This window comes from Mytilus galloprovincialis, chromosome 13 (assembly GCF_965363235.1).
Source record: "Mytilus galloprovincialis chromosome 13, xbMytGall1.hap1.1, whole genome shotgun sequence".
Classification (NCBI taxonomy): domain Eukaryota; kingdom Metazoa; phylum Mollusca; class Bivalvia; order Mytilida; family Mytilidae; genus Mytilus; species Mytilus galloprovincialis.
In genome coordinates, this window is record NC_134850.1 from 41561325 (window position 1) to 41588692 (window position 27368).

Here is a 27368-nt window from a genome sequence, read left to right on the forward strand (position 1 = left end):
GGTTTTATGTCTAGACAAACTTCCCGCTGATATTACTTACGTACTAACTTACTGTCCTTGTACGCCATTGGCATGTAGGGCAGTAACGAAGATTTTCCACTTTTGTCGGTCGTTGACAGTTTTCTGTAGTGTGCCCCATGTCTGTTGATGTTTACTAGCCTATGCCTCTATAGTTCTTCTCCATGTCATTTTGGGGCTGTCTCTCTTTCTTTTACCTTCTGGGGTCTGGAGTTCTATCGTTGTGATATCCTCCCGGTCTTTTTGTAGGACTTGTCCAATCAATCTCCAGCGTCTTCTCAGGAACGTTGTGGCTATCTCTTGCAGTTGGCATCTGATAAGAAGGCTCTCGTTTGAAATCTTTTGTGACCAAAAGATTCGTAGAATCCTTCTCAGACTTTTGGTATGGACTACAGACAGCTCCTTTTTTGTCGTGTTCTGTCATCCTCCAACATTCTGAACCATACAAATGTACAGGCAAGACACAGTTAAGTTTGAGTTTGGTCCGGATGATATATTGACCAGATCTCCATACAGCCGGCAGGTTGTGAAGAGCTGACCTTGCCTTTGATAGTTTGATGTCACATTCTGCTCTCCCCATTGGAAGTAACATTGATGCTAAGGTATGTGAATGTATCAGCATGTGGTAATGTTTTTCCATCTTATATGACATTGTTAAAAATACTACCAAAATGACAAACAAGAACTTAATCATATAAACAAGAAAGCACATCATGCATAGAATACTTTACTATGAAAGGCTTAAGCATGTAGCAATTATAGCAAATAAAAGATAAAACACGGCATTTAAAAGCATACATACAATGCAGAAAAACTGACATTCATACAACAACCAATAAGCACTAAAATAATGTGAATGATTTACATCAAAGTTCAAAATCATATAATATCCTGAGTAAATAATGGTATATTTAAAGTTTGCACCTCGCTTAGATCAACAAGAGGAGCACCGTAACAATTTGTCCCTCCAAATTATCAACCAAAGTTTTAAAATTACCTAAATTTGGGGATCCAGCTTGTCTGAATGAGTGCAGCCCATGTTGTGTCTCTACCCGGGATCATCAGCTATATTATTATTAATGAAATAAAAAAAACATACCATTTCAAAATGTTTAATTAAATATGTAATTCTTAATGTACAATTGTTATCCTCTTGTAGCACCATACGTGTGCCTAAGTTGTAATAAATGGTCTTGTTTTAGCTTGTCTTGTTAAGGTCATGTAAATACAGTGGACATTGCTATTGCCTTCGTTCTGATTCCTTTTCACAAAATGTATTGGTACTTTCTGGATGATCTTTTTTAAAATACAGCAATACTGATTAATACTAATATTGAATAACATTTGGAAATGGCCGTCTTGTAAATATCAACAGTCATTATTTTTTTATTTGTAATTTGATTTGAATACTTTTTAAACAAAAATCTATTTTTTTCGATATCTTAGAGTTTGGAACTCCTTTTCAATCAATTTCATTTGAGAATTGTCATTATAAGTGTGTACGCGTTTCTAAGAAATACTTATAGATTAAGATTAATGTAATATAATGAGCATAAATTTTGACAAGCATGGTCAACAATTTAATTTACCTGTCGATATATAAACTGTATATATTTAATGTTTAATTTATTTATTGAATTTGTATTCATAAAAATGTTATATCTATTTATTTTTAATTGTTTGAAAAACAAATTTAAGTAAATTCTTTGATTATGTTATTGTATAATGTTCAATCAATATGTGACACAGTATTGAAATACAATATATTATAACTAGAGTAAATAATGTCAATTAGCACTTAATTTCATCTGTTCTCAATACATTTTTTGTTTGGAATGAATGAATCTTGTGTAAAGATATAAGAATGAATCTAAGTATGACCAAATGATTGCACTAAATGTACCAAGAACTATGTTTTTAATTATGTACCTAGTGTTATGTTATGAGACAAAACATAGTGCTTTGCTATAAGAATGCACCTAGGTAAGGAATTATCTTAGTGTCATGCAATTAAAAGAGACGTTATAACACGGAGCCTTGGCTCACACCGAACATCAAGCTTTAAAGGGCGCCAATAACGACTAGTGTAAAACCATTCAAACAGGAAAACCAATGGTCTAACTGTTTGAATGGTTTGACACTAGTCGTTATTGGCGCCCTTTATAGCGTGCTGGTCGGTGTGAGCCAAGGCTCCGTGTTGAAGGCCGTACTTTGACCTATAATGGTTTACTGTTACAAATTGTGACTTGGATGGAGATTTGTCTCATTGGCACTCATATCACATCTTCTTATATCTATATAACTTTTGTGCTTTGATTCAAGATCACAACGAGAACAACGTTACAGTTAAGAGACAAATATTTGAAAACTCTGAATAAAAGTGAAAGGCGATACAAATAGTGTATGTGATTGATTGTTTGATTGATTGATTGCTTCACGTCGCATCAGCACAAAGAGGTCGTGGCAAACAGAGTTTGGGAAAATTTACAATACAAATTAGAGGAGCTAATATTAACAGCGAAATTTGCATCTAAACAATACAAAAACTTAATGTGATGCATATGTAATGGGATTTACACTAGCTTTTAATACTGAATATGAGAACTCTTAGATCGATACTTTGTGTATTTTGTCTGTGACATGTTATTTTGTTTTTGTGCTCGGTGATGCCAATCTGATGAGTCAAGCCATTTACAACTGATTTTTATAGTTTGTTCTTATGTTGTGCTGTTGAATCACTTCACAGGTTAGAGGGTTAGACACTCACAAGCATGTTTTACCCCACCACATTCTTATTTTGACCTGTCCAAGTTTGTTGCTATCAGTGATATTTGTTTTCGTTCATTGTTTTTTTCATAAATCAGTCTTGTTTTTTTCATATGAATAAGTTAACATTTTGTGATGCCGGGGCCTTTTACGGCTCACTATACGGTATGTGTTTGCTCATTGTTAAGGGCAGTACAGTAGATGTTTCCCGAGCAAGGCAACGAAGTCACAAATAATTATGTCAACATATATGGGCTAATGTAGGAAGAAGGTAATAATTGAATGACAGAAGAATACAGTTACGGCAATGTACACCATGTTTCAATGTTCGAAGCAACCCAGCCACGCATCCCTTCCAATATCACCAATTCAATAGCAACATACACAATTTTATAGATCAGTATCCGTTCAAAAAAGAGAATTTTCTTAGAGGTGAATGTATTAGGTTGACCGGATTTTGGAGGGGTTCATGTTGTACAGTGTTTAGTTTTTCTATGTAGTATTTATCTCAAAGGTGACTAGGGTATAGAACTATAGTCACCTTGTTCTTCTCTTAACCGGCAGTAAAACACTGTCAAAGTTGGGTGTCCGTATTATTGTATGGAATCTATAAGTATGCTGCCACGTCCGGTCAGTATGAGAATGTTAAATCCGGTGCTTCGTGTTTAGAACGTGCCTCGCTCTCTCCATGTTAAAAGAACCCATGCAACAACTTTTTCTACGCTTTGCATAAGGTTTACAGCTCATTAAGATTTTATAGGTGAAAGCGCAATTTTCATGTCAGCTTAATACAGATGTACCAAATTTTAAGCGCAAAAGTCCTTTCGTGTTACAGGTTTAAAAAAAAGCAAACGTCCTGTGCCCGACATAACAGGGAAAAGTCATTTAAGTGATATTTGAAGACTCCTCAAAAGCAATAAAATAATTCCTGTCTGTTTAATTGTAAAAACAAATCTTTCAAATGCATGAAAGAACGGGTACATTTTTTTGTACATATAATTGCTAAACTGGGCACGCCCAAATTTATATATTGAGCTTGACAATTCTTACCTATTACATCCTCCGTAGCAGACAAAAACCAAGCAAATTACAAAAGTAAAGCAAACGCGTTATTTGAGTTTTACTCTCGTTTTTTTGTTTGCTTCTGGTGTCTGTAACTTTACTGTAACAGAGAAAAATAAAACAATTTTCTATGGATTATATATATATTTGATGCAATAATTCGAAATCTATACTTGTTATACTAATAATAGTTTTACTGGATAAAAATAAACACAGAAAATTCTTAATGAAATTATTTGTCATCGCCGATGTTGGACTCTTCGGATGATTTTATGCCCCCGCCGTAGCGGAGGGGGTATAAGTTTTACCCTTGTCCGTCTGTTCGTCCGTACGTCCTAAAGTTGATTTCCGTTCTCTAACTTTAGTTTGCTTTAACCAAATGTTATGAAACTTATACACAATGCTTATTACCACAAAATACAGATCAAGTTTGAATTTTGGTGGCGTCACTTTTACTGTTCTAGAGTCATGCCCCTTTATAAATGGAAAAATTGCTGAATTTGTCGTTTCCGTTCTCTAACTACAGTTTGCCATCATCAAATGTTATGAAACTTATACACAATACTTATTACCACAAAACTCAGATCAAGTACAAATTTGGGTAGCATCACTTTTACCGTTCTTCAGTTATGCCCCTTTATAACTTTATATGAAATGCAAGCGGGGGCATCATCTGTGTCCCATGGACACATTCCCCATTTATTTTATTCATGGTATATTTTACACTCAAAAGCTGAAATTGTTGTAGTCAAGGGTCTTAATTTGTTTTGAAATCGGGATAAATGCTGTCGACACCGTCCATCGTGTTAATGTGGGAAAAAAAATATTATCGTCTGTAGGAAACCCGAATAACGTAAGTCACACTGTCTGGTACATGTAGCAATATTTTGTTTCACCAATTTATCTATTTACAGGACAGGAAAGGAAGACTCCAACTCAAGACATGATCTATTTCTGTTGTATGAGGACATCAAAGAACTGAAAGAGCTTATGTTCTATTTAAGTCTGTTTTATTTGGTTTGTTTTATGTTTAAATCTTTAACAGTTCAGATTAAAACGACATGATCATGAATATGCAAGAATATCAACTCACTTCAAATGTGTCAATTTGTTTATTTTCATGGTCTCCATGAAGGGTGTACAATTTTTCGAACGGGCGGGGAAATTCAACAAATTAAAGCATACGAGTTAATTTATAGCTATATACAAATAAGGAGATCTGGTATGATTGTCAATGAAACTATCCACCAAAGTTCAAATAAAGTGGATTTTAGCAATTATAGGCAAACATACGGACTTCAACAATGAGAAAACCCTTACCGTATAGTCGCCTACAAAAGGCCCCAAAAATACGTACACGGTTACAGTTAAACAAGAGTTTGTGAGGAAATTATTCCATTTCGTGTACTGTATCATCTTTATCTGTGATTTTTTTGGTTTAATTTATCAGTGTGAATGGTTTCCTCAGTCAATGCTTCCTTTGAAGGATATTTTCTTCCAGCCTATTCACTTATTTTGGTTATCATCTCTGTGGGGCTAAATGTCCAGTCTACAGATTACTATTTGGTTATTATCTTTGTGAGGAAATTTCCCCAGTTTGCGTATTTCTTGTTAGTTATCAACTTTGTGGGAACATTTCCACATTTTATTGATTTCTTTTTGGTTATCATCTTTTTGGGAAAATTTCAACTTTTTATTGATTTCTTGTTCGTTATCAACTTTGTGGGGAAATTTTCTTATTCTATTGATTTCTTTTTGGTTATCATCTTTTTGGGGAAATTTCCCCAGTCTATTGATTTCTTTTTAGTTATCAATTTTGTGGGGGAAATATCCCCATTTTATTGATATCATTATGGTTATCATCTTTTTGGGGAAATTTCCCCATTCTATTGATTTCTTTTTAGTTATCAATTTTGTGGGGGAAATATCCCCTTTTTATTGATATCATTATGGTTATCATCTTTTTGGGGAAATTTCCCCAGTCTATTGATATATGTTTGTTTATCAACTTTGTGGGGAAATTTCCCCAATACTTAATTATTAACAAATAATTTTACGTTCTTTTACAGCTAAGGTAAAAAGTGTTTATATGTGGGGATTTTTCTCCAATTTTGTTTTTGATGCCACCATCAAATAAATTTGTTACACTCATGCCAATAAAACCTGTTGGTGACCTTCTGCTGTTGTTTTTTTCTATGGTCGGGTTGTTGTCTCTTTGGCACATTCCCCATTTCCATTCTCAATTTTATTGTTTCAATATATTGGTAACGCAAATGGAAAACATTGAAAAAAAAGAATAAAATAGAAATTCTCTTTTTGAAATAGAATGCGTTATTCCCTCGTTATTATCAAGCAAACCGTTTGTAAAGTACTAACTTAACGATATTTTCTGATTGTGCTATACTAAGTAAGACACAATTTTGGAACTCAGGAAACGCTATGGTTCTCTGCTGTTTTTGGTGGGCGACAAAATATATTCAAACAGACATCCAGTGTTGAAACTTTAAACAAGATAATAGATTGATTGAAACCCTAGAATATGTACAGTGCAGAAAATTATAGACTTATCATATACTATAAAGTTTTGACCATTTGCGCTGAATTAATCTGTCGTCGAAAAGATTTATTTATATAACAAACAAAACAAATATTTGGTTTTACTATGTATCTCTATCTCTATTGTTTTTGTTTTGTATTTTGAGATGACCCTTTGTTGTTCGTCAACTGTAATCGTAAGTCTAACACCTAGTTTCCGCAAATGTCTATTGGACGATGGTTTATTGATAGAACACCAGTTATACATCCAAAGCTAAACGCCATTGTTACCAAGCTTTTTGTTTTATTTGGTCTGGTGATTTCAGAGGTAAGATTTAAAAAATGTTTACAAACAATGGGAAAATGCCAGATGATGATAATAGTTCACACTAACCCTTTTGAGACTTGTCAGCTAAAAAAAAACCCAGTGAAATAATACTTTAGAACAGGAAATATGTATGATTGATTGATTGCTGGTGTCAGTTAGTCAAACCCTGATTTCGGCACAATGAGCTATATTGTGGTGTTTGGTTTTTATTGGTAGAGAAAGCAGGAGTGCCTGGATAGAACCACCAACCTTTGGCAGGATAGGAAATGGGAAACATGTTATTATGTTCTACTGAATACAATATCATCAGAGCTAGGAGTCAAAGACTCATCAAAGTTTATTCATTAATCCATTGACAAATAACGTTTTTTCAATTTGTTTTGCCTTATCAATCTGGACTTAATGGTAATCTAATTACTCTGAATGTTTTCCATGTCATATTTACTTTAATATGCTCATCTCAACAATTAAATACTGCAAATTCAGACCCCCCCCCTGTTATTTTCATTATAAATAAAGAAGTTAAGGGATAAATGTCTCCTTTATGAAAACTCAAAGTTTGGATTTCAAAGCATTATTTTTTAGCAGCATTTGTTGACATTGCAATAATTAATCACACATTTGTGATTATTGTTCAACAATCACAATTTAATTGATGGTTTATGTGTCTGCCTAGATCGTGCTAAATAAATTGACGTTCTTCAATTGTTATGATTAAATTAGTAGACTAATGCTGCAAAAACAGAGTTTACACAGAGTTTGTTTAGTTTGAAATAGATCATAATGTGGTTTCACAGAAGTTTGTTCTTTTGTTGTGTTGGTGTTTTTACAACACTATTCAAAGTTAAGGGAGGGTAAAGTGGTAAAAGATATGTTGAACCCCTCCACATCCTTCATATGCAAGTTCAAGGCCAAAAGCTTATAAACCAGTAGTGGTTGTTTGTTGCTATCTTCTATATTCATTTGTAGTTTTTGTCATGGTATAAATCAGGCAGTTGGTTTTCTCATTCGAAATGTTTTATGAATTGTTTTTATCCCCAGCATTTTTTAGTTTACTATAAGATTAGGGTTTTGTTCATTGTTTAAAGACCATGGTGGTATGTAATTGTTCACATCTATGTCCTTTGGTCTTTATGAATAGTTGTCTGCAATCATTCTAGATCACGGGTAGTAAGGTCGTCATATCGAGGAGCGTTTAGTACAGTGATTTTGTCATAGTTTGGATAAGTTTGACATGACGGTGTTAGGTCTTTTTGATGACAATCAATGCAAAAATGTAAACATTGGGATATTTTGTAAACGGAACTTCTGATCATTAATTCAAGCTGGTAAGTACCTTTGTATAAAGTAAATATGTTAGTACATCACAAGTTGTATCATATAGTTAATGATTTAACACAGAACAAAGCTTGCGTATGTCAAAATTTAAAACTTGCTAATTGGTTTATCGTGCATAAAAAAAGTTATTTTCTTATAGTCTGTTACATCACATATATCTTCGTGATATAACACTGCGGTCAATTATTCTGAAAAATACCTACATTTACAATCAATTCAAAATTACTGAAATATCTGTGTCATGGTTTGATTCATTAGTGTCATGGTTAAGTGCATGTTCGACATGGTTCAGTTATGTAGTTCTTCTCGTGTACAATGAAGAGTTACTATCAAAATTAACAAAAATCGTTCCATTTGAAACACAAAAGGACATAAAAACGCACAAACAATGTAGTAATATGTAATAAGTAGATGCAATATTATTGCCAATGAGATAACTATCCACCTGAGATTAAATGACGTAGATTTTAGCAGCTATTTGTCATCAAGAGGCCTTCAACATTCAACAATGAGCAAAACCATATTTCTTAGCAAGATATAAAAGGCTGTGACAAAATTCAATGTATAGGAATTCCAATTAGAAAATCATCAGCCTAATTTCTGTCCAAAATAAATAGCAAAATATGATACACAGTTACATACGATATTCACGGCATTACAGACACTTAATTTGAGACAGTATATACAAAATATTGCGGAGTAAAACATGTTTGCGGGCTCCCCAACCTCTGCTTCGCCTTAACCATGCCACAAATGTAAACTCACCAGATGCGGGTTTAAACAAGAAATTCAAGTAACAGAAACACTAAAGACACAAATAAATAACGATATATATTTAACACTGTAGTTTCATTGAATAGCATTATATGAAACAATATTGAGAGGATCCTATTTTTCAATATTTGCTTTTTAATCTTTAAATCTTTTATTGCCGCAGTCGTATTATAAACTTAAATCCAAAAGAATTAATTAAACAATACTACGTTTATTTAGTACAGAAGCCATGCAAAGTTTGACCAACCCCGAAGATCTACTGCTAAACGTAAATAGTGCAATCGTGAACCCATATGATGGATTTGCACATGGTGCTCAAGGAATTCGTCAGTACCATAGATATGAACAAAGTGTAGTAGTCAGTCGAGAACCAGCTTATGTTCTCATGTGGCGTGTTAGACATCTTCTTTTTTTCACAATTTTAGAACAGATGTCGCACTGAACTTTAGTTGTTTTTTGGCAAACCCTGTTGATTTTCATTATTGACTGATATAGGAAAGATTAAGAAAAAATTCTTCCTCATAAAAGAGCATGCTATGATATCTAAAAATGTCATTATCTTGAAAATGAGACAATATATCATTTAAACTTTATGAATACTAGAAATGAATCATAAATCAAATGTTAAATTTATTAAATATTATTTTGTTTTACATATTTTACAGTGTCTGGTCACGGAATGATCGATTCTTAAAGCATATTTTTTTGCCGCAAACATCGCACATTAAAGGGTTTGAATGTCGTGCTTCATGTTCCGTCAAGGCCCATCTATCTGAGAATTTCGCTGGACAATGAGAACAAATCAGTTGATCCCCGTGTGTTCTCATTAAACTGGAATCCGCTTGTATTACGCTTCACTTAAACATAGACTTTATGAACAAATTGTGAAAGGAAGGGTTTTACACATTTCATTTCAAAAACATATTTACTGAATTCCGAAGTTGCGACTCACCAAAAAAGTCCAGAACCTAGTGACGCGACAAGTTGTCCTATATGTCATACCTTACTGGTTTACGCTATACTGAGAATAGTTTGATGGTTTCAGATTTCTGGTTGTCTCTGTTCTATTTATTTACCCATTTTATAGAAACAGGCAGATATAGAGTTTGGCCAATTTAATTCATCCTATTGTTGAAGAACTCACGTTTGTGTTGCTGGTTTGCTGTCTAATTTATGTATTTCCACGTCATCTTACATTTGATATTACCTTGTAAATTGAAAATCAAATAAGCAAAAAGGATAAAGGGCAAATACAGATAGCATAAAAATAGCATTGAATGTTCTAAGAAGTTCAAATGAAGTGTACTAGTGATATATATCAACAAACTTACCATCTGTTTCATCTTCGTTCATCTTATAATGCGTTCTGTCCTATTACAAACGATGATTTCTTGTCTAGCCAAACAATTAAGGTCGTACTCAGTTTAATTAATGTACATGTAGCAGACAATATAACACGTGTTTCTTTGAATTTCAATCCTTTTCTCAATCACATTTAATAATATACCACCTCATACTTAAAACTAGTTAGCAGGAGTTTTTTTCAGATAGTATAGAAACTGTATTACATAAAAAGTAAAATATTTGAAATAATTCAATGTTACTATACATGATGCATTTATACAATATTACAAAGATTTTTATTGATTTCTAATAATAATTGATAAACTTGAACATTATATCGGCTTAAATCCAAAATTGGAGTTGTGATCTTTCATATTTTAAATTCAAACTTTGAAAGTACTTTTTATTGTAATTTCACCTATTATAGTTTTAAAACCAATAAGTTTTAAAACTGTTGTCCATGTCACGCGTAACTATTCGGTTTCGTAAATGGTTGAAGACTTATGATGTCCTCTTAATATCCTTTGGTTAGTTTTGTAGTTGGGTTACTGTATCATGGACCTATAACCCCACATCTCCTTTTATTCATCATTAACTAGTTCAAAATTTACAATAAAGAAAAACCAACAAATGAATAGTTTTCTAGAAAAGAAAATGAATAACAAGAATTACTTTTTGACTGGCTGCCACTTTTGAATAGAAGTCTTTAGCTATTTGGCTAGTGATGCCGCTCATGATATCCCCGGCAGAATCAAGCATGGACATATGGACAAACGATTATATATGTGAAACAGAAGCAACGCTTTGTCTTTTTTTGTTTGTTAAATTATATCGAAAGCTAGTTTAAAAGAGCAGTGACTTTTAAATTTATATTGTAGAAAACTTACGAAAAGTAACATGACATGTTTAACATACGCTTTGACGATTATACCACTAAATTTGGTTAAACAGGCTTTTTTTCTTCTCAGACAGTTAATATATAGTGTAACTTAGTTCAATAACAGGCGCTATCAATCAACTTTTCAGTATTAAAAGTGAAACACATATATATTTATTTCGATCTAAACCATGACAATCTTGACCAAAACCATGACGAATTTCTAGACTCTTAACCGAACCATGTCAATCGCTTAACCAAACCATAGCAATTCCGATATCTTGCTTATTCTGCGTTAATTTCGTGAAACAACAATTCCAATATAGATCGTTTGAACTCCAATACAGATTCAGGCATCTTATTTGCTTTTTATCTGCTCGTGTGAATAGAACTGATGCAATATTTTAGGGAAGCAACATAAATTAACCATGTCAAACTTATCCAAACTATGACAAAATCACTGTACTAAACGCTCCTCGATATGACGACCTTACTACCCGTGTAGATCTCCCTTTTTTAACTAATTCTACACAACTAGTGGTCACAAAATTTGTTCAGATGTCATTAGCTATAATGAAGAAATAAATAGAGACAACTTTTTTTTTTAAAGTTTATTAGACAAGGTCAGAAAAATAGTAAAGTTTTATTAATACTAAAAAATATAAAATGTATCACAGTCACTTTTTTAATTTCTGAACCATACATAAAAAAATTAATTATATAAAAATATATCTATGTAAAATTGTATTTTGCTGTAGTACATGTATATGAAAATTAAATTAATTTGTTCATAAAACATTAAATATAAATAAATACAAAATATAACAAATAAAAATAAATACAAAATATAACAAATAACTTTATTGAATTCATGGATGGATATTCAACAATTAAAAATACCCAACGGGACGGCTTTCATTCATCTCAAAATATACAATGTCATTTTCAGTAAAAAAAAATATAACAAATATTATAAAATTCAATCAAGAAAAGAAAATTTAAATAGAAATTTAGATAATAGACAGAAATATAAATAAATATTATTTGTCCATGTTCAGTTTCCATTGTCCATTAAAATGAATCAGTTGTGATCAAAGTCCTCATAGTATAGGTGTCATTGTTCCATCATACACTGATATTTTACCAGGGTCTGCTGTGGACGCCTGACTGTCACTGACACGATATGGAGATTTACTTCCAGATGACCGACCATCCTCAGATCCTCTAGAGGGAGGTGTATTTTGGCCTGATGGTACTGGTGATCCACCACTGGATGCTGGAGCCCATCGGGCAGCATTCTTGGACATGGGTTGTGGTGTGGAAGTACCAGGTCCTGAGGACCCTGGTTTATTATTTGACATGGCATCTAGGTCTGCTGACAGATTGGGCTCAACAACTTCAGATGGATGTGGTGCAATTTTAGGGCCAGAACTTGCTATCATAGGATCAAATGAAGACATCCCTTTTGGAGGGAAGCCCTGAAATGGAATAATAATATTCATAATTTTTCAATGCAAAGATTATTGGGTATATAAAGATTGACAGCCCAAATAAAAATAATAACAAACATAAAATAGATCTTTGATACAAGTCTGATACATCAATCATCTGTAATCTTAAGAATGTCAAAAACCTTACTTATCCTTTAGATTGGTTAATGTGAAAAGTTATCATAATATACTAAACGTACAGTACAACATTATAACAAAAGATGCATAATAAACAAGTTAATCACATAAATCTTAATAATCAAAGAGCTGATAGCTCTGAGGTGGAAGAAGGTGAATAAAAGGTTACTTGAATTACCATAAAAGCAGCCCCACTAACCCAGGCTGCTTTGTTCCATTTATTGTTTTTGAAATACGGAGGGACATATGAACCCCCTCTTGTTTTTTCTTCAAAAAAAACTAAATGTCACTAAAAAAAATTTTTGAATCAAAACCAAAAAGTATACAGATCTTTAGATTAATATAACAAAGAAGTGTGTAAAGTTTTAAGCAAAAATCATAAATTGTTTTTGAGATATGGCGCGACATGTAAAAAAAAAACCTCCCCTTTTTTACAAAATACTAAATAACTGAAAACCAAAATTTTTAATCATCACCAAAAAGTATACAGATGTTTAGATTAATATAACAAAGAAGTGTGTAAAGTTTTAAGCAATAATCATAAATCGTTTTTGAGATACGGCGCGACATGTAAAAACCCTTCCCCTTCTTTACAAAATACTCAATAACTCAAAAATGAAATTTTGAATCATCACCAAATAGTATACAGATCTTAAGATTAATATAACTAAGAATTGTGTAAAGTTTTAAGCAATAATTAAAAATTGTTTTTGATATACGGTGCGACATGTGAAGAAAAAACACCACCCTGTTTTAGTTACAAAGTGCCAACTCAAAAAGTTTTAATCTTATATTCACCAAAAAGTATACAGATCATTTGACCATCATAAGAAACAATTCTAAAAAGTTTCATGAAATTTGGATAAGTCATTCTCAAGTTACTGTGCGACATGTTTACGCTGGACAGACGGACGGACATTTGTATAACATAATACGTCCAGTCAAAATTTTGACGGACGTATACAATTCAAGTTGATATCGTTAAATTGATTATTGACAGTACATTTATATTGCCTGATATTAACAGTTGTACAGATTTAGACAAAATTAAAAAAATGTCTACCGATATGTGCTATAGGTTGCATACCGATGAACTGTATATAAAAGTAAAACCAAATATTGAACATTTGTGATATGAGCTGTTTGTACATATGTGATAAGGTAGCAGGGGTGTCCCCTTTATTTTTACTGTATAAAGCTTAAGTGATCCTGTCCAGTTATTATTTGTTTTTTATTTACATTTATATTCCAATCCGTAAACTTTGGATTTTTGCACTTTCCATTGTATAAAGCACCCTTCATTTTTAGATTTTAGTTGTGTACAGTAAATCTTAAAAATAAATATTGATAAGGCCTAGATACTTTTATTTTTTAATAGCGTAAATTATTTTATCAGTCCTTAAATAGTTGAAGAAGAAGAAGAAATTTGTTTGCACTTGCAGTTTTTAAATCCTATATTTATTAAAATAAATCAAATGTCCTGAAATATTTATGTCTGTACTTGTTTAGTAAACAAATTAATATCCATTTAGACCATTATTTACATTTTCACACAGGTAAACTAATTTGGCTATAAATAGATCAAAGCATGTCTGTGTAGAATCTCTAATCTAAAATTGTAATTGTTATAATTTTATTTCTTTAAATAATCAAATTTAAAATTTAAGAAAAAAATCATGATTGATAAAATAGTATTGCATAAAGTTTACGTTTTCGGAAGACTATTTTGTTTAGGTCATGGTTCTAGAGTCTTCTTCACATATTTGCAAACAAACCAATATGGCCGCCACAGGTGATTACCTTTGCACATGTGAAACAAATATTTCTGACAAGTCAGATTTCTCTGATCAAAAGGGATTCATATTTATATTGCAATAAATTATTCAGGAGGAGGTACATTCAGTTTAGATTATATTTCTTATTCTATGAGCATTTAGAGTTTAATCAAAATTCTCCCAACAGCAACGTACTGCTCTTGTCAACTGAGTCTTGAATAATTTTATAAATAGATTCAAACCATTTGAAGTAGAAGGGCATCTAATTCACATGACAAAGGAAAACAATGAATAAAGACAACAATCTAATAAGAAATAGAACCCTTTTTATTTATTAAAAACAAAATCTTCTTGTCTGCAAATTCGTAACTTCAAGGGCGAACATGTAAACAGGGCGAGTTGTCGCGATACCAAATTCACGCATGCAAATATCTACAGTATAAACATCCGGTTACAAGAAAACAAATAACGTTCTTGTAGATGAGATGAAATCTAATGATTTACATAAATAAAAGGGTACATATTTACGATAGTGATTGTTTTTCAATCCTAATTTACAAATTAAATGATTCAGATGCTTAATCATGTGTAAAAATCGGTGTTAGGAATCAGAAGTTGTTATGAAATTGTAATACACAGAAACGAATGCGGCATACGGAGAATTCAATGATTTTAAAGTCGGCACCATTGGCCTTCAGAAGACTTGAAGTCTTCTTCCACCAAAAAAAAGTGCTAGCAGAGTGATTCACTGACTATCACTCCTAATCATGTGTGATTATTGTTGAAGAAGACACATTAAAACATATAAAACGAAAACTTTATTGTAAAATATTGATACATTCTATTTGTCAAAAATAAAAACTTATAACTAAGTTGATTCTAGGAGTTTTGCCTTTGCACTATACCAATAATCCAAATCAATTTTTTCAAGCTGTAGTTAAATTAAATAATTTTTTCTATGGCTATGATATTTATAAAGCAATCAAGTGCAAGAATTGTCCTTCAAATCCCTTTTGTTTTAATAGGAAGGCTTAGTGATTAAGGTTATAATAAGTATAAATTATTGGTCATTTATCTATGTATCTTGTTATCCCACTGAATGAGATGAAAATTCAAGTGCTTAAAAACTCAATTGAACACAGCCATATTGTTAGTTTCACATTCCAGAAACCTCTTGAGTGATTGTTTTTTTTATATGTGACTATGGAATTGCGTTTTGATAGTAGATCTTTGATAGCATCTTTCAAATTAAATTCATTCACATCTTGTGCAGGGTTATCAAGAGCTTGATAAAATTGAGAACGGAAATGGGGAATGTATCAAAGAGACAACAACCCGTCCATAGAACGGAAAACAGCCCAGGGCCTACAATAGGTCTTCAATGCAACACTGCCCCTAAACCTATTTTATTTATACTTATTCAACCTTGTCATCAGATATTGTTTGCAGGAAAATTTCCAGAAACACAGGTTTTTATAAAAAAATGATTATAAACAATAAAGATGAAATAAAAAAAACAACTTACCGTTTTATCTGGACTGTTAATATCTGCAAATAAAAATTAAAAAAAATTATAATAGAATATATTGCAAAAGCACTTTAAAAGTTTCACTGACAATAATAATTAATAAATTTATTTCCTTCTGAGGCACTGCATGAAACAAAACAAAAAGGCTGAGTTTATTTCAATCTAATAATATAGTATACTATAACATGTAATTTATTTCAATGTTCATGAAACTTGTATACAGAAAATAGGACATTCTTTTTTTTTAAATCAATGATTCCACATGTTAAATACAAAATATACAATAAGCTCTGTATACTTGAAACATTATATTCATCTTTTTAAAAACTTATTGCATGTAATTCAGAGATTCAAACACATCTTACTTTTAATATGTTTCATTTTTCATGCCATATCAAAGGAAATCCTAAAGAAATTATGCAAATGTAACATTCATTTGTATTTCAATAAATCAAATACGGAGCACTTTTTACACATATAATACACATACCAAATGAAGGGTTGTCAGCTGACATTCGATCAGAATCATCCATGAAATCTCCAAGAGACGCTTGTGATCCATATGAGTTGGCAGTGTCACTACCTTGACATAAGATGTACTTCTCAATCCATGGTATATGACTCCTGAAAGTTAATTTATGTATTATCAAGTTTCAGCCATAAAAAGCAGATGCATCTACTGAGCAATAAAAGAAAACTTCACAATAAAAAAAATGAAAGTTTTAGATATATAATAAAGTTTATATGACATGGCCCTTTGAGTATCCCACACGGTAACAAATCTCAACCAATATAATCCCTCCACCAGAGCTCTTAGATTATATGGGTGTCTCAGGTTGATACACTACAGCTCGGGTGGATTTTGCTTTGTCCACCCGTCCACAGTGGGAGTGGGCACCGGGTGGGCAAAATTTCTAGCATGTCCACTCTGCCCACCCATAGGAGTGGGCATGCAATTTCTTTTATATAGACATTTGTTTTAATATATCTTGCTTAGCTTTTATTCTGCATGTGCTATCTATGCATTGATATATATATATATGTGCTGTCTGTCTGTATGTTTGTGTTGTGTGTGTATCTGATGTTATTACATGTATGTTTTGTTTATTTTAAATATCAGTTGGTTAAAGAGCTCTTAAGAGCTCATGTTCTTTGTTATTATGTATATATGCAACCCGACTTTAAATAAAGATTACTTTACTTTACTTAACTTTACTTTTTGTTTAATTAAAAGACTGGCAAAGACAGTCAATTAAAAAAAGCAGATAAGCATTTGTAATCACTATTTTTACAAAAAAAGAGATTATAGCTGGGGTGGGCACGGGTGGGCTGCCCACGGTGGGCCGGTGGAAAAAGCAAAATCCACCCGGGTTGTTGTGTACATTAAATAGTTATAAACAGCCTAAATCAGGAATCTGATGTTCAGTAGTTGTTGTTTGTTGATGTGGTTCATTAGTGTTTCTCATTTCTCGTTTTTTTATATAGATTAGACCGTTGGTTTTCCCGTTTGAATGGTTTTACACTAGTAATTTTTTGGGGCCCTTTATAGCTTGTTAATCAGTGTGAGCCAGGGCTCCGTGTTGAAGACCGTACCTTGGCCTTTAATGGTTTACTTTTATAAATTGTGACTTGGATGGAAGAGTTGTCTCATTGGCACTCATACCACATCTTCCTATATCTATATATTTCTAATAACAAAAGGTGCCCTTTCCTTTTCTAGAACAGTCACTATTTTGAAAAAAGCCATAAAATCAAATCTAACTTGTGTTGTTGTCACATTAACCTATAAACACAATCTCTTTTTATTTACATTTATTCTCATACCAGGAAGTCTAAATGCAGTTTTTTTTTCTAAACCATTCAAAGATTGTGTTGCAGAAAGATATTTCCCAAAAACCACACCTCTTGCTATCACTGGTGGTGAAATAAAAGTAACTTTACAAACTAACTGAAACAACAAACAAATAATGGGAGATAACTCCCACAAACTTTATAAAAAGACGACACTTACTCTCTTCTCTTCCATCTGTAGACTATCAACAGTACAATCACTACAATTAGTAATAAGCCAATGACAATCAAAGCAATCATCCATGGACGCAACAAACAGTTTGGATTATCTTGGGGACAAGCACACTCATAATAATTGATGTAGTCATAACACACAAATGGATCTGGACAAGGGGAGCTAATACACTCGTTGATATTCTCTTCACAATGGATACCGGTCCAACCAGATGCACATATACAGTTGTAGTTGATATCAAAACTTTCGGAAGCCCTACGGTAGTGTTCACATGGATAGGATATACTCTTGTTCTTTGCTGAAACATAAACATTTGCATTTGAAAATATGCAATGTTGTCATAAAGAAACAAACATGTTCAAGAATATGCCCTAGATGGATTTAAGAAAATTAAATTGAAAAGAACCATCTTTTGAAATTATTTAAAACTCTATCATATAATATTTACAGAAGGTGTTCAATTAATAACAATGCTGATCTTTTAATGGCAGAAATATGAATATTTGAATTCCCCCATTTTTCTTTCACATAAATATTTTAGTAAACCTACGTTCACATTCTCCTTCATTGCGACATGGTGACTCCATCACCGTGAATTGTATGGTGACAAGCCGTGATAAGGCACCATTAGAGTCTGAGAAGTAGACTTTAGCTTCATCATAGCCAGAGAAGGAATAATTCTGTACATATGCCAACTTCAGGTAGCTCCATTCATGTTCATTTACTGGCTTCAACAGGCCTAGATCACATGGGAGCATCAAATTATCCTGTAAATTAGAAATGAACAATTTATTATGCATAGATTTATTCACTGGATTTTTTTGTTTTTTGTTTTTTTGCAGGAATTTATAAATGCCATTATTAAACAATGAACACAAATGTGTGGTCAATCTTTGCTATTTCAAGAAATGCTGCATACAAATAATACTATTTATAAAACTTAAAATGCAAGACTTTTTCTTAGTGACACCTATTCAATCACAATTCTCACAATAATAACAAGAATGTGTCCATAGTACACAGATGCCCCACTTGCACTATCATTTTCTATGTTCAGTGGACCCTGAAATTGGGGTCAAAACTCTAATTTGGCATTAAAATTAGAAAGATCATATCATAGGGAACATGTGTACTATTCAAATTGATTGGACTTAAACTTCATTAAAAACTACCTTGACCAAAAACTTTAACCTGAAGCAGGACAGACGGGCAGACAAACGGACGCACAGACCGAAAAATATGATGCCCCTAGGTGGGGCATAAAAATGTCGCAAACATTTCTAGATTTACAGTATGCGAGTATTTGACTATGTGAGTATTTGACAACTATAATAAAAGAAAGGTCAATATTTGAAATTTCCAAGAAAAATTGAATAATTTATTATCAATCACTAAGTTTGAGCCATCATTAAAACTGATATAATCACAAAAGTTTGTAAAAGGCCTCAAACATGGATTCAAACATATGTATACTGGTGTGGATTCCATACAGTCAAATTGCTGTATGCTAGTAGTTTTTGGACATATTTAATTTAATCAAAGCATAAGCTAACTAGCATTGGAACTTATTCCTTCTTCATAAAATCATTGTATACAGACAAAAAATTTTGTAATGTAAAAATTTAGGGTCTGACTTTCACAAAAAATCTTGAAATAACAAACCCCTTAAAATTAATGAAAATTTTGAGTTCAGACTTTCATGAAACCATAGCTGAGAGTAAATAATTAAGAGTTTCAATATTTATTCATTCTCTACTGAAATGAACTTACAGTTCTTTCTGTTACATTTGGACATGGGTTAGCAATGGTTGGTATAATTGTTGAATTGTCTGTGATATTCATAACTCCACCGACTGGTTCCTGGACATTAAGCTGTAGTGTATCCCCTGATTCAATATCATAAGCTCCTAGTAATGCATACCAGGAAGGGGACCAGACATGCTCATTCCAGTCATTCTTCTGTTCCAGATAAACCTGTAATTGATGAATAAGAAAATCAATACTTAATCCCAAGCAACATGACAAGTGCCCCATGGAAAGCAGGGCCTTCTTACCCTTTCAGAGATTCTGATATCACCTATAGTTTTTGGTGGGGTTCATTTTCCTAAGCCTTTGGTTTTCTAGGTTGTGTTTTGTATACTATTGTTTGTTGTTATATGGTTTTTTGACATAAAGTTGTCAGTTTGTGTTCAACTATAAGAGTTTCAATGTCCATTTGGTATATTTCCCCTCCCTTTAAAGTCAAATAATCAATTCTGACATAAGGTCAATGCTTAAGTCTTACTGGATTTTCAATACATCAAATCAAAGAAATGACCAAATTAAACTACTGATTTTCACTTTCGCTAATAGAGATGTATTTAGCATTGAAACTGAACAAATTTAATGAGTATTCTAAACTTATAATGTTTTATTTCAAGTATGTAAAAATAACATTTCTGTTTGTTTTTATTTTTTCCTTCTTTATCTGCTGCGCAATAATGAGTAAATCAGTTTGCAAACTCCTGTAAGTACAAACCCTGTAATAAGTCCCATTTGTTTCAGACACAAGGCTGGATAAAAAGATAAACTATTCTTAAAAACAATTTTTTTTTCCAGGGAGAATATTAATAATAATATAAATCAATAAATGATTTGTAGCATTTTTAAAGAAACTGGTTCTCCCTTCTAGAGTTTTTACAAAACAAAAGGGCACTACAGTTACATGGCAACCACACTGGGTTACTGAGGGGAGACAACTTACCAAAACTGGTTCCGTAGGATCTGCTGGTAGTTGTGATTCTCCTAATAAAGTCAGGAAGATAGTTGGTGGGTCTGCTACATCTGTTACATTGACAGTCAGCCATACTGTTACATTATTTGGTGGAATAATATCTGGATCAGTTTGAACTTCCTGTAAGATGACTGGGATTGTCTGAATACCCTGACAGTTATCACAAGGTGTGAACAGCAGTCTGAAAAGAGAAAAACAAATCAATACTCAAATAGTTCTCACAAATGCAAACAGCAGGCTGAAGAGATAAATAAAATACAGGTATTGATTATTCAAAAAATAAACTTACTTTAAAAATATTTTGTGGTATACCATATAATTTTGAATATGTAATATCATTGATTACTAGAACTTCAATTTCCACATTAAGAGATCTAAATTAACAAAATATTTGTTGAATGGGGATACTTGATACAGGTGTTGCAACTTAATAATTAGTTATCATTAAATGAACTTACATTCCATCAACAGACAGGATAGGTGTTCCCATGGTATAATTAGTGTAGTTACCAACCAGATAGAACTCAATTATATCACCCTCATCATCTGTCGCTTCCAACTGGTACTGTATTGTACCTAAAAGTAGACAAATCACTCATAATTATAGTCTATTAACTTCTAAAACTATATGTTAGAACAAATAAATCATCAAATGTCATAAAGATAGAACTTTCAGAAATTTAAAAATTAACAACCTGGAATGACACTGTCATTGAAGGGGCTCCAGTAGAGTACCCCCATTACTCCGTTCACCAGGTCACTTTCAAGCATTTAAAACATTTAAGTAAAATGGTTTTGAAATATTTTTGAAGGTCACAGGTTTTTTAAAATGAGATGTCATGTTGCAAGGTTCCCCCCTCCCAAACACCCCAATGTTGCAGGTCAGCTTTTACCATGTTGGAGCCACATAGAAGATTGCTTACAATTACATTAGGGTATTGGTACATTTGTCACTCTCTTACATACATGTCAAGTGACATGATATTCGCGTGTAATACACGCTTTTTCAACGGTTTACACGCGAGGATTTTGTCACATGGCGTGTACACGCTTTTCAACACTTTACACGCAATTACACGCATTTTCGTTCTTTTCACTTTGTTGTCGTTAGTGATATCGCTATTCTCGGTTTTTTTCCTTATTCGGCGATAAATACCGAAAACTTCGAAGTTTGTCTGCCATATTGTTTATTTTTCTATATAGACATAACAGTAAAAGGTAAGTAGTTTGTGATTAGTTTTAAAGATTTTGTTACTTTCTTTCAAATTCACTTTATAGGGGAAATGTGCACAGAAAGAGGTCGCTTCCAGGCCTGTACCGTCGTCTAAAGCGCCGATTGTTAATTCAAAACGATGTGTACGTACCAAGATTCAATGTTTATAAATTATATTTTGGAGTTCGAGTTTTATTGATCGAGTGACAAGTAACGTATTGTGCATTCTTTATTGCAATGATCAAAAACAATGCATGTGAGAGGAGAAATACAATGTAGCTAGTTGAATAACCATTTAACATGTTTATTTAATGGAAATCAAATTTATAAAACATTTTTCTCTTTTAATTTCAGTTTCAAATATAGCCAACAGATTCTACACTCACTACAGGCCATGGGGATGAAAATATCACAGAACTGTTGGATCAGCTCTCATAGTACCAGCTATCTTCTGATGAACTACCCAGTTTTGACCAGGCAATGGGAGCAATGGCAGAGATAATAGATGACATTTTACATTGCCAAAAAAACAACATAATGACATTCTTTCAAATATCAATTCCTACTGTGGAAGAGCTTTTTCAATTATAAAGAAATATTGACACTGAATTCTGATCAGAACTTGACTATGTTAGATTTATATTGTACATTGTTGTATGCTGTTATCAAATAAATGTAACTAAACTTGAAACTGGCAGTTGTTTTGAATATGTGCCTAGTGGTGGTGCCTTAAAAACAACATAACAGACCACTGTTTAATACAATAAAAGTTCACAGTAGAATAAATATTGTTTTTTGTAAATAATTTTTTTTTTATGTGAAATTATGAACATTACCACATTCATATTAAAAAGTCCGCATCTACGTCACGCGTTTTTACACGCTTTTTGACATGTCATGTCATGTCTGACATGATTTCCCATTGTCAGAGGTTGACATGTATGCTCTCTTATGTCCTTCTTAAATCTGCAGTCATAAATTCGTCAGATATTTGCCAAATATAGATTCTACCACTGTATTACACAAGATTTGGTGGTGGAATCTATTTCTCTAATGATTTTCAAACAATATGCAGGCAAACTTGTTCCTTCTTTTCGAATGATCTGCAAAAAGATGTGTTCTTTCTATGTGACGTCATCAGGCATGATCGCCTTTTTTCATGCCGTCACAAAAGGAAATTCAGAGGAAAGCAAGAAAATTCGACGTCATAATCTGATTTTAACCAATGAAGAACTGAGATCAAACGAACCACATGTTGATTAAATTTTTGTATACAATGATTGATTGATTGTTGGTTGCTTAACATCCAGTGGCAAATATTTCATGCATATTCAGGACGAGAACAAGTTCACAATAAATACAATAGGTAGGTCTTGTCATAATATACAATGGGTGCAGAAATGGATAAATTGACGAGGATTAGAGAAATCTTTTTATCTCTCCATGAAATAGCAAAAGCATGTTAAATATAGGTAATATAGGATAGGGTTTGTATTATTGTTATTCAAAATATATGACAAGGTTGGGGTACTCAATGACCTCGCTGAATCAACAAAAAGGTTGAAGTTTTTTTTGTTTTTTTTTCTAAATATATTTTGTGTCCCTTGTCTTACCTGCATCTTCTGACATGTAGATAACATCTGGTACTGTAACAGTCTTCACGCCGAGTGGCAGCCCAGGCAGTCCAGGCTACTAAAAATGCTCTCGGGCCTGTGAAAATCACACCTACATGCCAACAGAATCTAACTAAAAATTTTCAAAAATTGAGCTGGGGGCCTGTAGATTTAGCAGTTCAGCGTGAAGACTGCTGTAAGATGGGGTTTGGAATTTGTTATGGAGGCCTTGGCATTAGCCAGAGAGAACATTGTCTCATGTCTTACCTGCATCCTCTGACATGTAGATAACATCCGGTACTGTAAGATGGGGTTCTGAATTTGTAATGGAGGCCTTGGCATTAGCCAGAGAGAACATTGTCTCATGTCTTACCTGCGTCCTCTGACATGAAGATAACATCTGGTACTGTAAGATCGGGTTCTGAACTTGTAATGGAGGCCTTGGCATTAGCCAGAGAGAACATTGTCTCATGTCTTACCTGCGTCCTCTGACATGTAGATAACATCAGGTACTGTAAGATGGGGTTTGGAATTTGTTATGGAGGCCTTGGCATTAGCCAGAGAGAACATTGTCTCATGTTTGAAGTATGGATCATTGACTGCACCTTCTGTTAAATCTCTCCAGGTGTTGCATACCTGTAAACATGGCAGAAAATATACATAATTAGATCTTTGTTGAAGTTCAAGAATATATTTTATTAGCATAAGTTAAATGAAACCTTATAAATAATATGAAATGAAAATGTACCCTGAAATTAAAAGTAAAACACTAATATTAACAAATCGAAATGACATTGTATTTTCTATTGACAGTTTAAAAATGAAGATAGGTTATGAGTGTCACGTGATAATAATATGAGCTGCATCAGATAGAAATCGACCTTATGCAAATCAACACAATGCATCTGTTTACCTATTCGGTTTTGAACAAAAGATCAACAGAAAGTCTATAGGGCTTTGTGCTATAGTGGAATTATTTATCGAATGCTACAAAACAGACTAAACTTCATCTTTTATTTTTATTGTATTTCGTATATGAATGTTCCTAAATCAATCAGAGTCTTATACATTTACATATCTACGTACCAAGGATCCGGAAATTCAATGCAAAGTCTGGGACTGTTTTCAAGTTAAAATATTTTAAATCAAATGTTACAAAACAGACCAAACTTCATCTTCTATTTTATTGTATTTCGTATATGAATGTTCCAAAATCAATCAGAGTCTTATACATTTACATATCTACGTACACTTGCATAAGGTCGATTTCTATCCGACGCAGCTCATATATTAATAATTTTTTTTTAAAATGGTCAAAAGAATGAAAAAAGTGAATAACAACATATACAGGACAAGCTATGGCTTCCAGCAATATACAAAACCTAACAAATTGTGCAAATCAGGTAAAGTTGACCTTAAAAAGCTTTGGCTTCTATTCTTAGGTCCCTATAGTCATATAATTCTTCATGTATTTCATTACTTCAACATCTTTGGCTTTCAAATTTTAATCTTTGAGTGTTCTTGATAAAGTAATACAGAAAAACGCATAAAGTTAATAAAAGTGTTATTTTCATTCAAAAAGGCAATAAAAAAAAACATGGATATATAAAATTGTCAAGAAATAATGAAGATCTTAAACAATACAAATATAATCTGTAAAAAATCTGGGTTATTGGCTTTAAAATCAATAACCAGCCAAAAAGAATTATTACAAAAGAGTAAAAAGTCTTAGAAAAATTTCCTTAGAGGTCATAAATGCAGAAAAAAACCCAATCAAAGATCCAACCTCAAAGGAAAAAAACCTGAGGAGTCTGTAGGTATGACAGAAATAAAATAAAATAAATAAATACCTTGACAGTGACGGTACCATCATTATTGAAGACCTCAGTATCTGTTTCGTTACAGGTTCTACTAGACTCCTCCCATAATTGTCTCACTGAAAAATATAAATTATTTCTGAGAAAGGAGGACAAATAAGGCATTTTAGGCTATCTGGAACTTATGTTTTTCAATGTTGTTAATTTTTGTTTGCAAATCTATTTTCTTAAAGAAGACTGTTGTTTTTGCGGTCTGCTACTGTCATATATTTTTGGTAATTCAAATTCAAGTAATACTTTTTATATTTATTTCATCATGCACAATTGTTTTACTCATCTTGCTGTTGTATTTTAGCTTCTTAGATATCATATCTTTAATGCAATTTCAAGGCAATTATGAACTATTTGTAAGGAAGCAATATTCATTGAATGCATATTTTTGTGCCTCATCAGCAAACAAACAAAGGTTAATTATTAGGAGCATAATTAATATGACTTATGTAGTAAGGAGAGCTCAAAATGGAATGCCCATTTCCCCCCTAAACAATCAAAATGTTATCTTTTCATTAAGTTAATTGATTGTTGCTTGCATAATGTCCAGTGGCAAATAGTTTAGGATGAGATTTAAATGAACAAAAGTTAAAAGTATCTAAAGTAAAAGAAAAAGTGAGCCACTGCAACAAAAATATTTCTTATTATACCTGGATTCCAGTGTGCCAATACTGTCCTATTGCCAGAATCATGGGGTCCTGGTCCAGCAACATCACTGAATGTCATTAGAATAGGTCCAGGCATCATAATATGTCCCACAGACACAAAGGCAAAGGCAAATCCACTTCCATAGAATCTAGAACAGAATATATCCACATAATTAAAAGGGGAACATAAACTTTTTCACAAAGGATAAAAGCTGGTTGAGATAATTGTACCATCAGTATAACACAACTATGAAGGGTTTCAAATCATATAAAATGTATGAGGCATACTAAACAACAAAAGAACACACCATATCCATTAAGTGATTGAAATGAGTCAACATTTTGACAAAACATTTCTGAAGTCAGAAACACTAAAGGTTGCGAAATAAGAATTTTCATAATTCTAATTTCTAAAATCATGTAAAACAAATTTTTAACTTTTAGTCTAACAATCATACCTTCCAAGCAGAGTTCTATCCACTAAATCAGTTGTAGTAGATGGATCAACAATAAAAGGTACAAAATCTGTTGATGCTGCAGAGTCATAGGTTGCTGTCAACTCATTTTGTGTAAGGATTGTAAATGTTGTACTGTGTCCAGAAGTCAAATCTAAAATAATACAATAAAATCAATTGTGGTGGTATATTACAACCAGATGCTCCGCAGGGCGTAGCTTTATACGACCGCAGAGGTTGAACCCTGAACGGTTAGGGCAAGTATGGACACAACATTCAAGCTGGATTCAGCTCTAAATTTGGATTGTGATTAAATAGTTGACACAGCATAGGTTTCTGACACAGAATGAATGTGTTCTAATGAACTTAAAATTTTTGTTTCTCTTAGAGCAATTCACTATGCTGTTGAATATTAATCCTCTCAAAAAAATGTTTGAAGAAATTTTCTTTTTTATTTATGAAATTTCAAATGAGAAAAATTGAACCCAATTTTTTTAATCACATCCCCCTTTCCCTTATTCCAAAACTAATCTCAATTAAAATTTCTAATGGAGTTTGCAACAATAACTACTCATTTAAATACATCATAAAATATTAAGATGTAAAAAAACTCCTTGTTATCACTGAATGGTAAAGATTATTTTAATTTATCAGTTGGTAGTAAAAAGTGAATATACATTGTATATTGTATATAACAAAGATTTAAGTTGATTCTGGACAAAGAAAGATAACTCCAATTAAAAAAAAATCTTGCTATTGCACAATATTTTGCAATTAGATATTTCTTGCTTACTATTCTG

The 27368-nt window shown here is 32.5% G+C and overlaps 1 protein-coding gene and 1 long non-coding RNA gene across 2 annotated transcripts in view; one reads left to right on the plus strand and one right to left on the minus strand.

Annotated features, from left to right (window-relative positions):
- Positions 1 to 11674: 11674 nt before the first annotated feature.
- The window catches only part of LOC143056307 (uncharacterized), a 62479-nt gene continuing 46785 nt past the window's right edge, over positions 11675 to 27368 (minus strand). The window contains exons 42-53 of the mRNA XM_076229392.1: positions 26572 to 26722; positions 26117 to 26262; positions 25449 to 25534; positions 24078 to 24234; positions 21231 to 21348; positions 20743 to 20953; positions 19770 to 19973; positions 18550 to 18766; positions 17985 to 18297; positions 16464 to 16597; positions 15971 to 15993; positions 11675 to 12520 (exon numbers count right to left, since the gene is read on the minus strand). Coding sequence (XP_076085507.1) covers positions 12143 to 12520; positions 15971 to 15993; positions 16464 to 16597; positions 17985 to 18297; positions 18550 to 18766; positions 19770 to 19973; positions 20743 to 20953; positions 21231 to 21348; positions 24078 to 24234; positions 25449 to 25534; positions 26117 to 26262; positions 26572 to 26722 — 2138 coding nt within the window. The 3' untranslated portion in view covers positions 11675 to 12142. The remainder of the gene's footprint in view (positions 12521 to 15970; positions 15994 to 16463; positions 16598 to 17984; positions 18298 to 18549; positions 18767 to 19769; positions 19974 to 20742; positions 20954 to 21230; positions 21349 to 24077; positions 24235 to 25448; positions 25535 to 26116; positions 26263 to 26571; positions 26723 to 27368) is intronic.
- On the plus strand, positions 21729 to 22676 carry LOC143056312 (uncharacterized). Its single transcript, XR_012972292.1, has 2 exons — positions 21729 to 21990; positions 22340 to 22676. It is a non-coding gene; the product is annotated as an uncharacterized LOC143056312 (long non-coding RNA).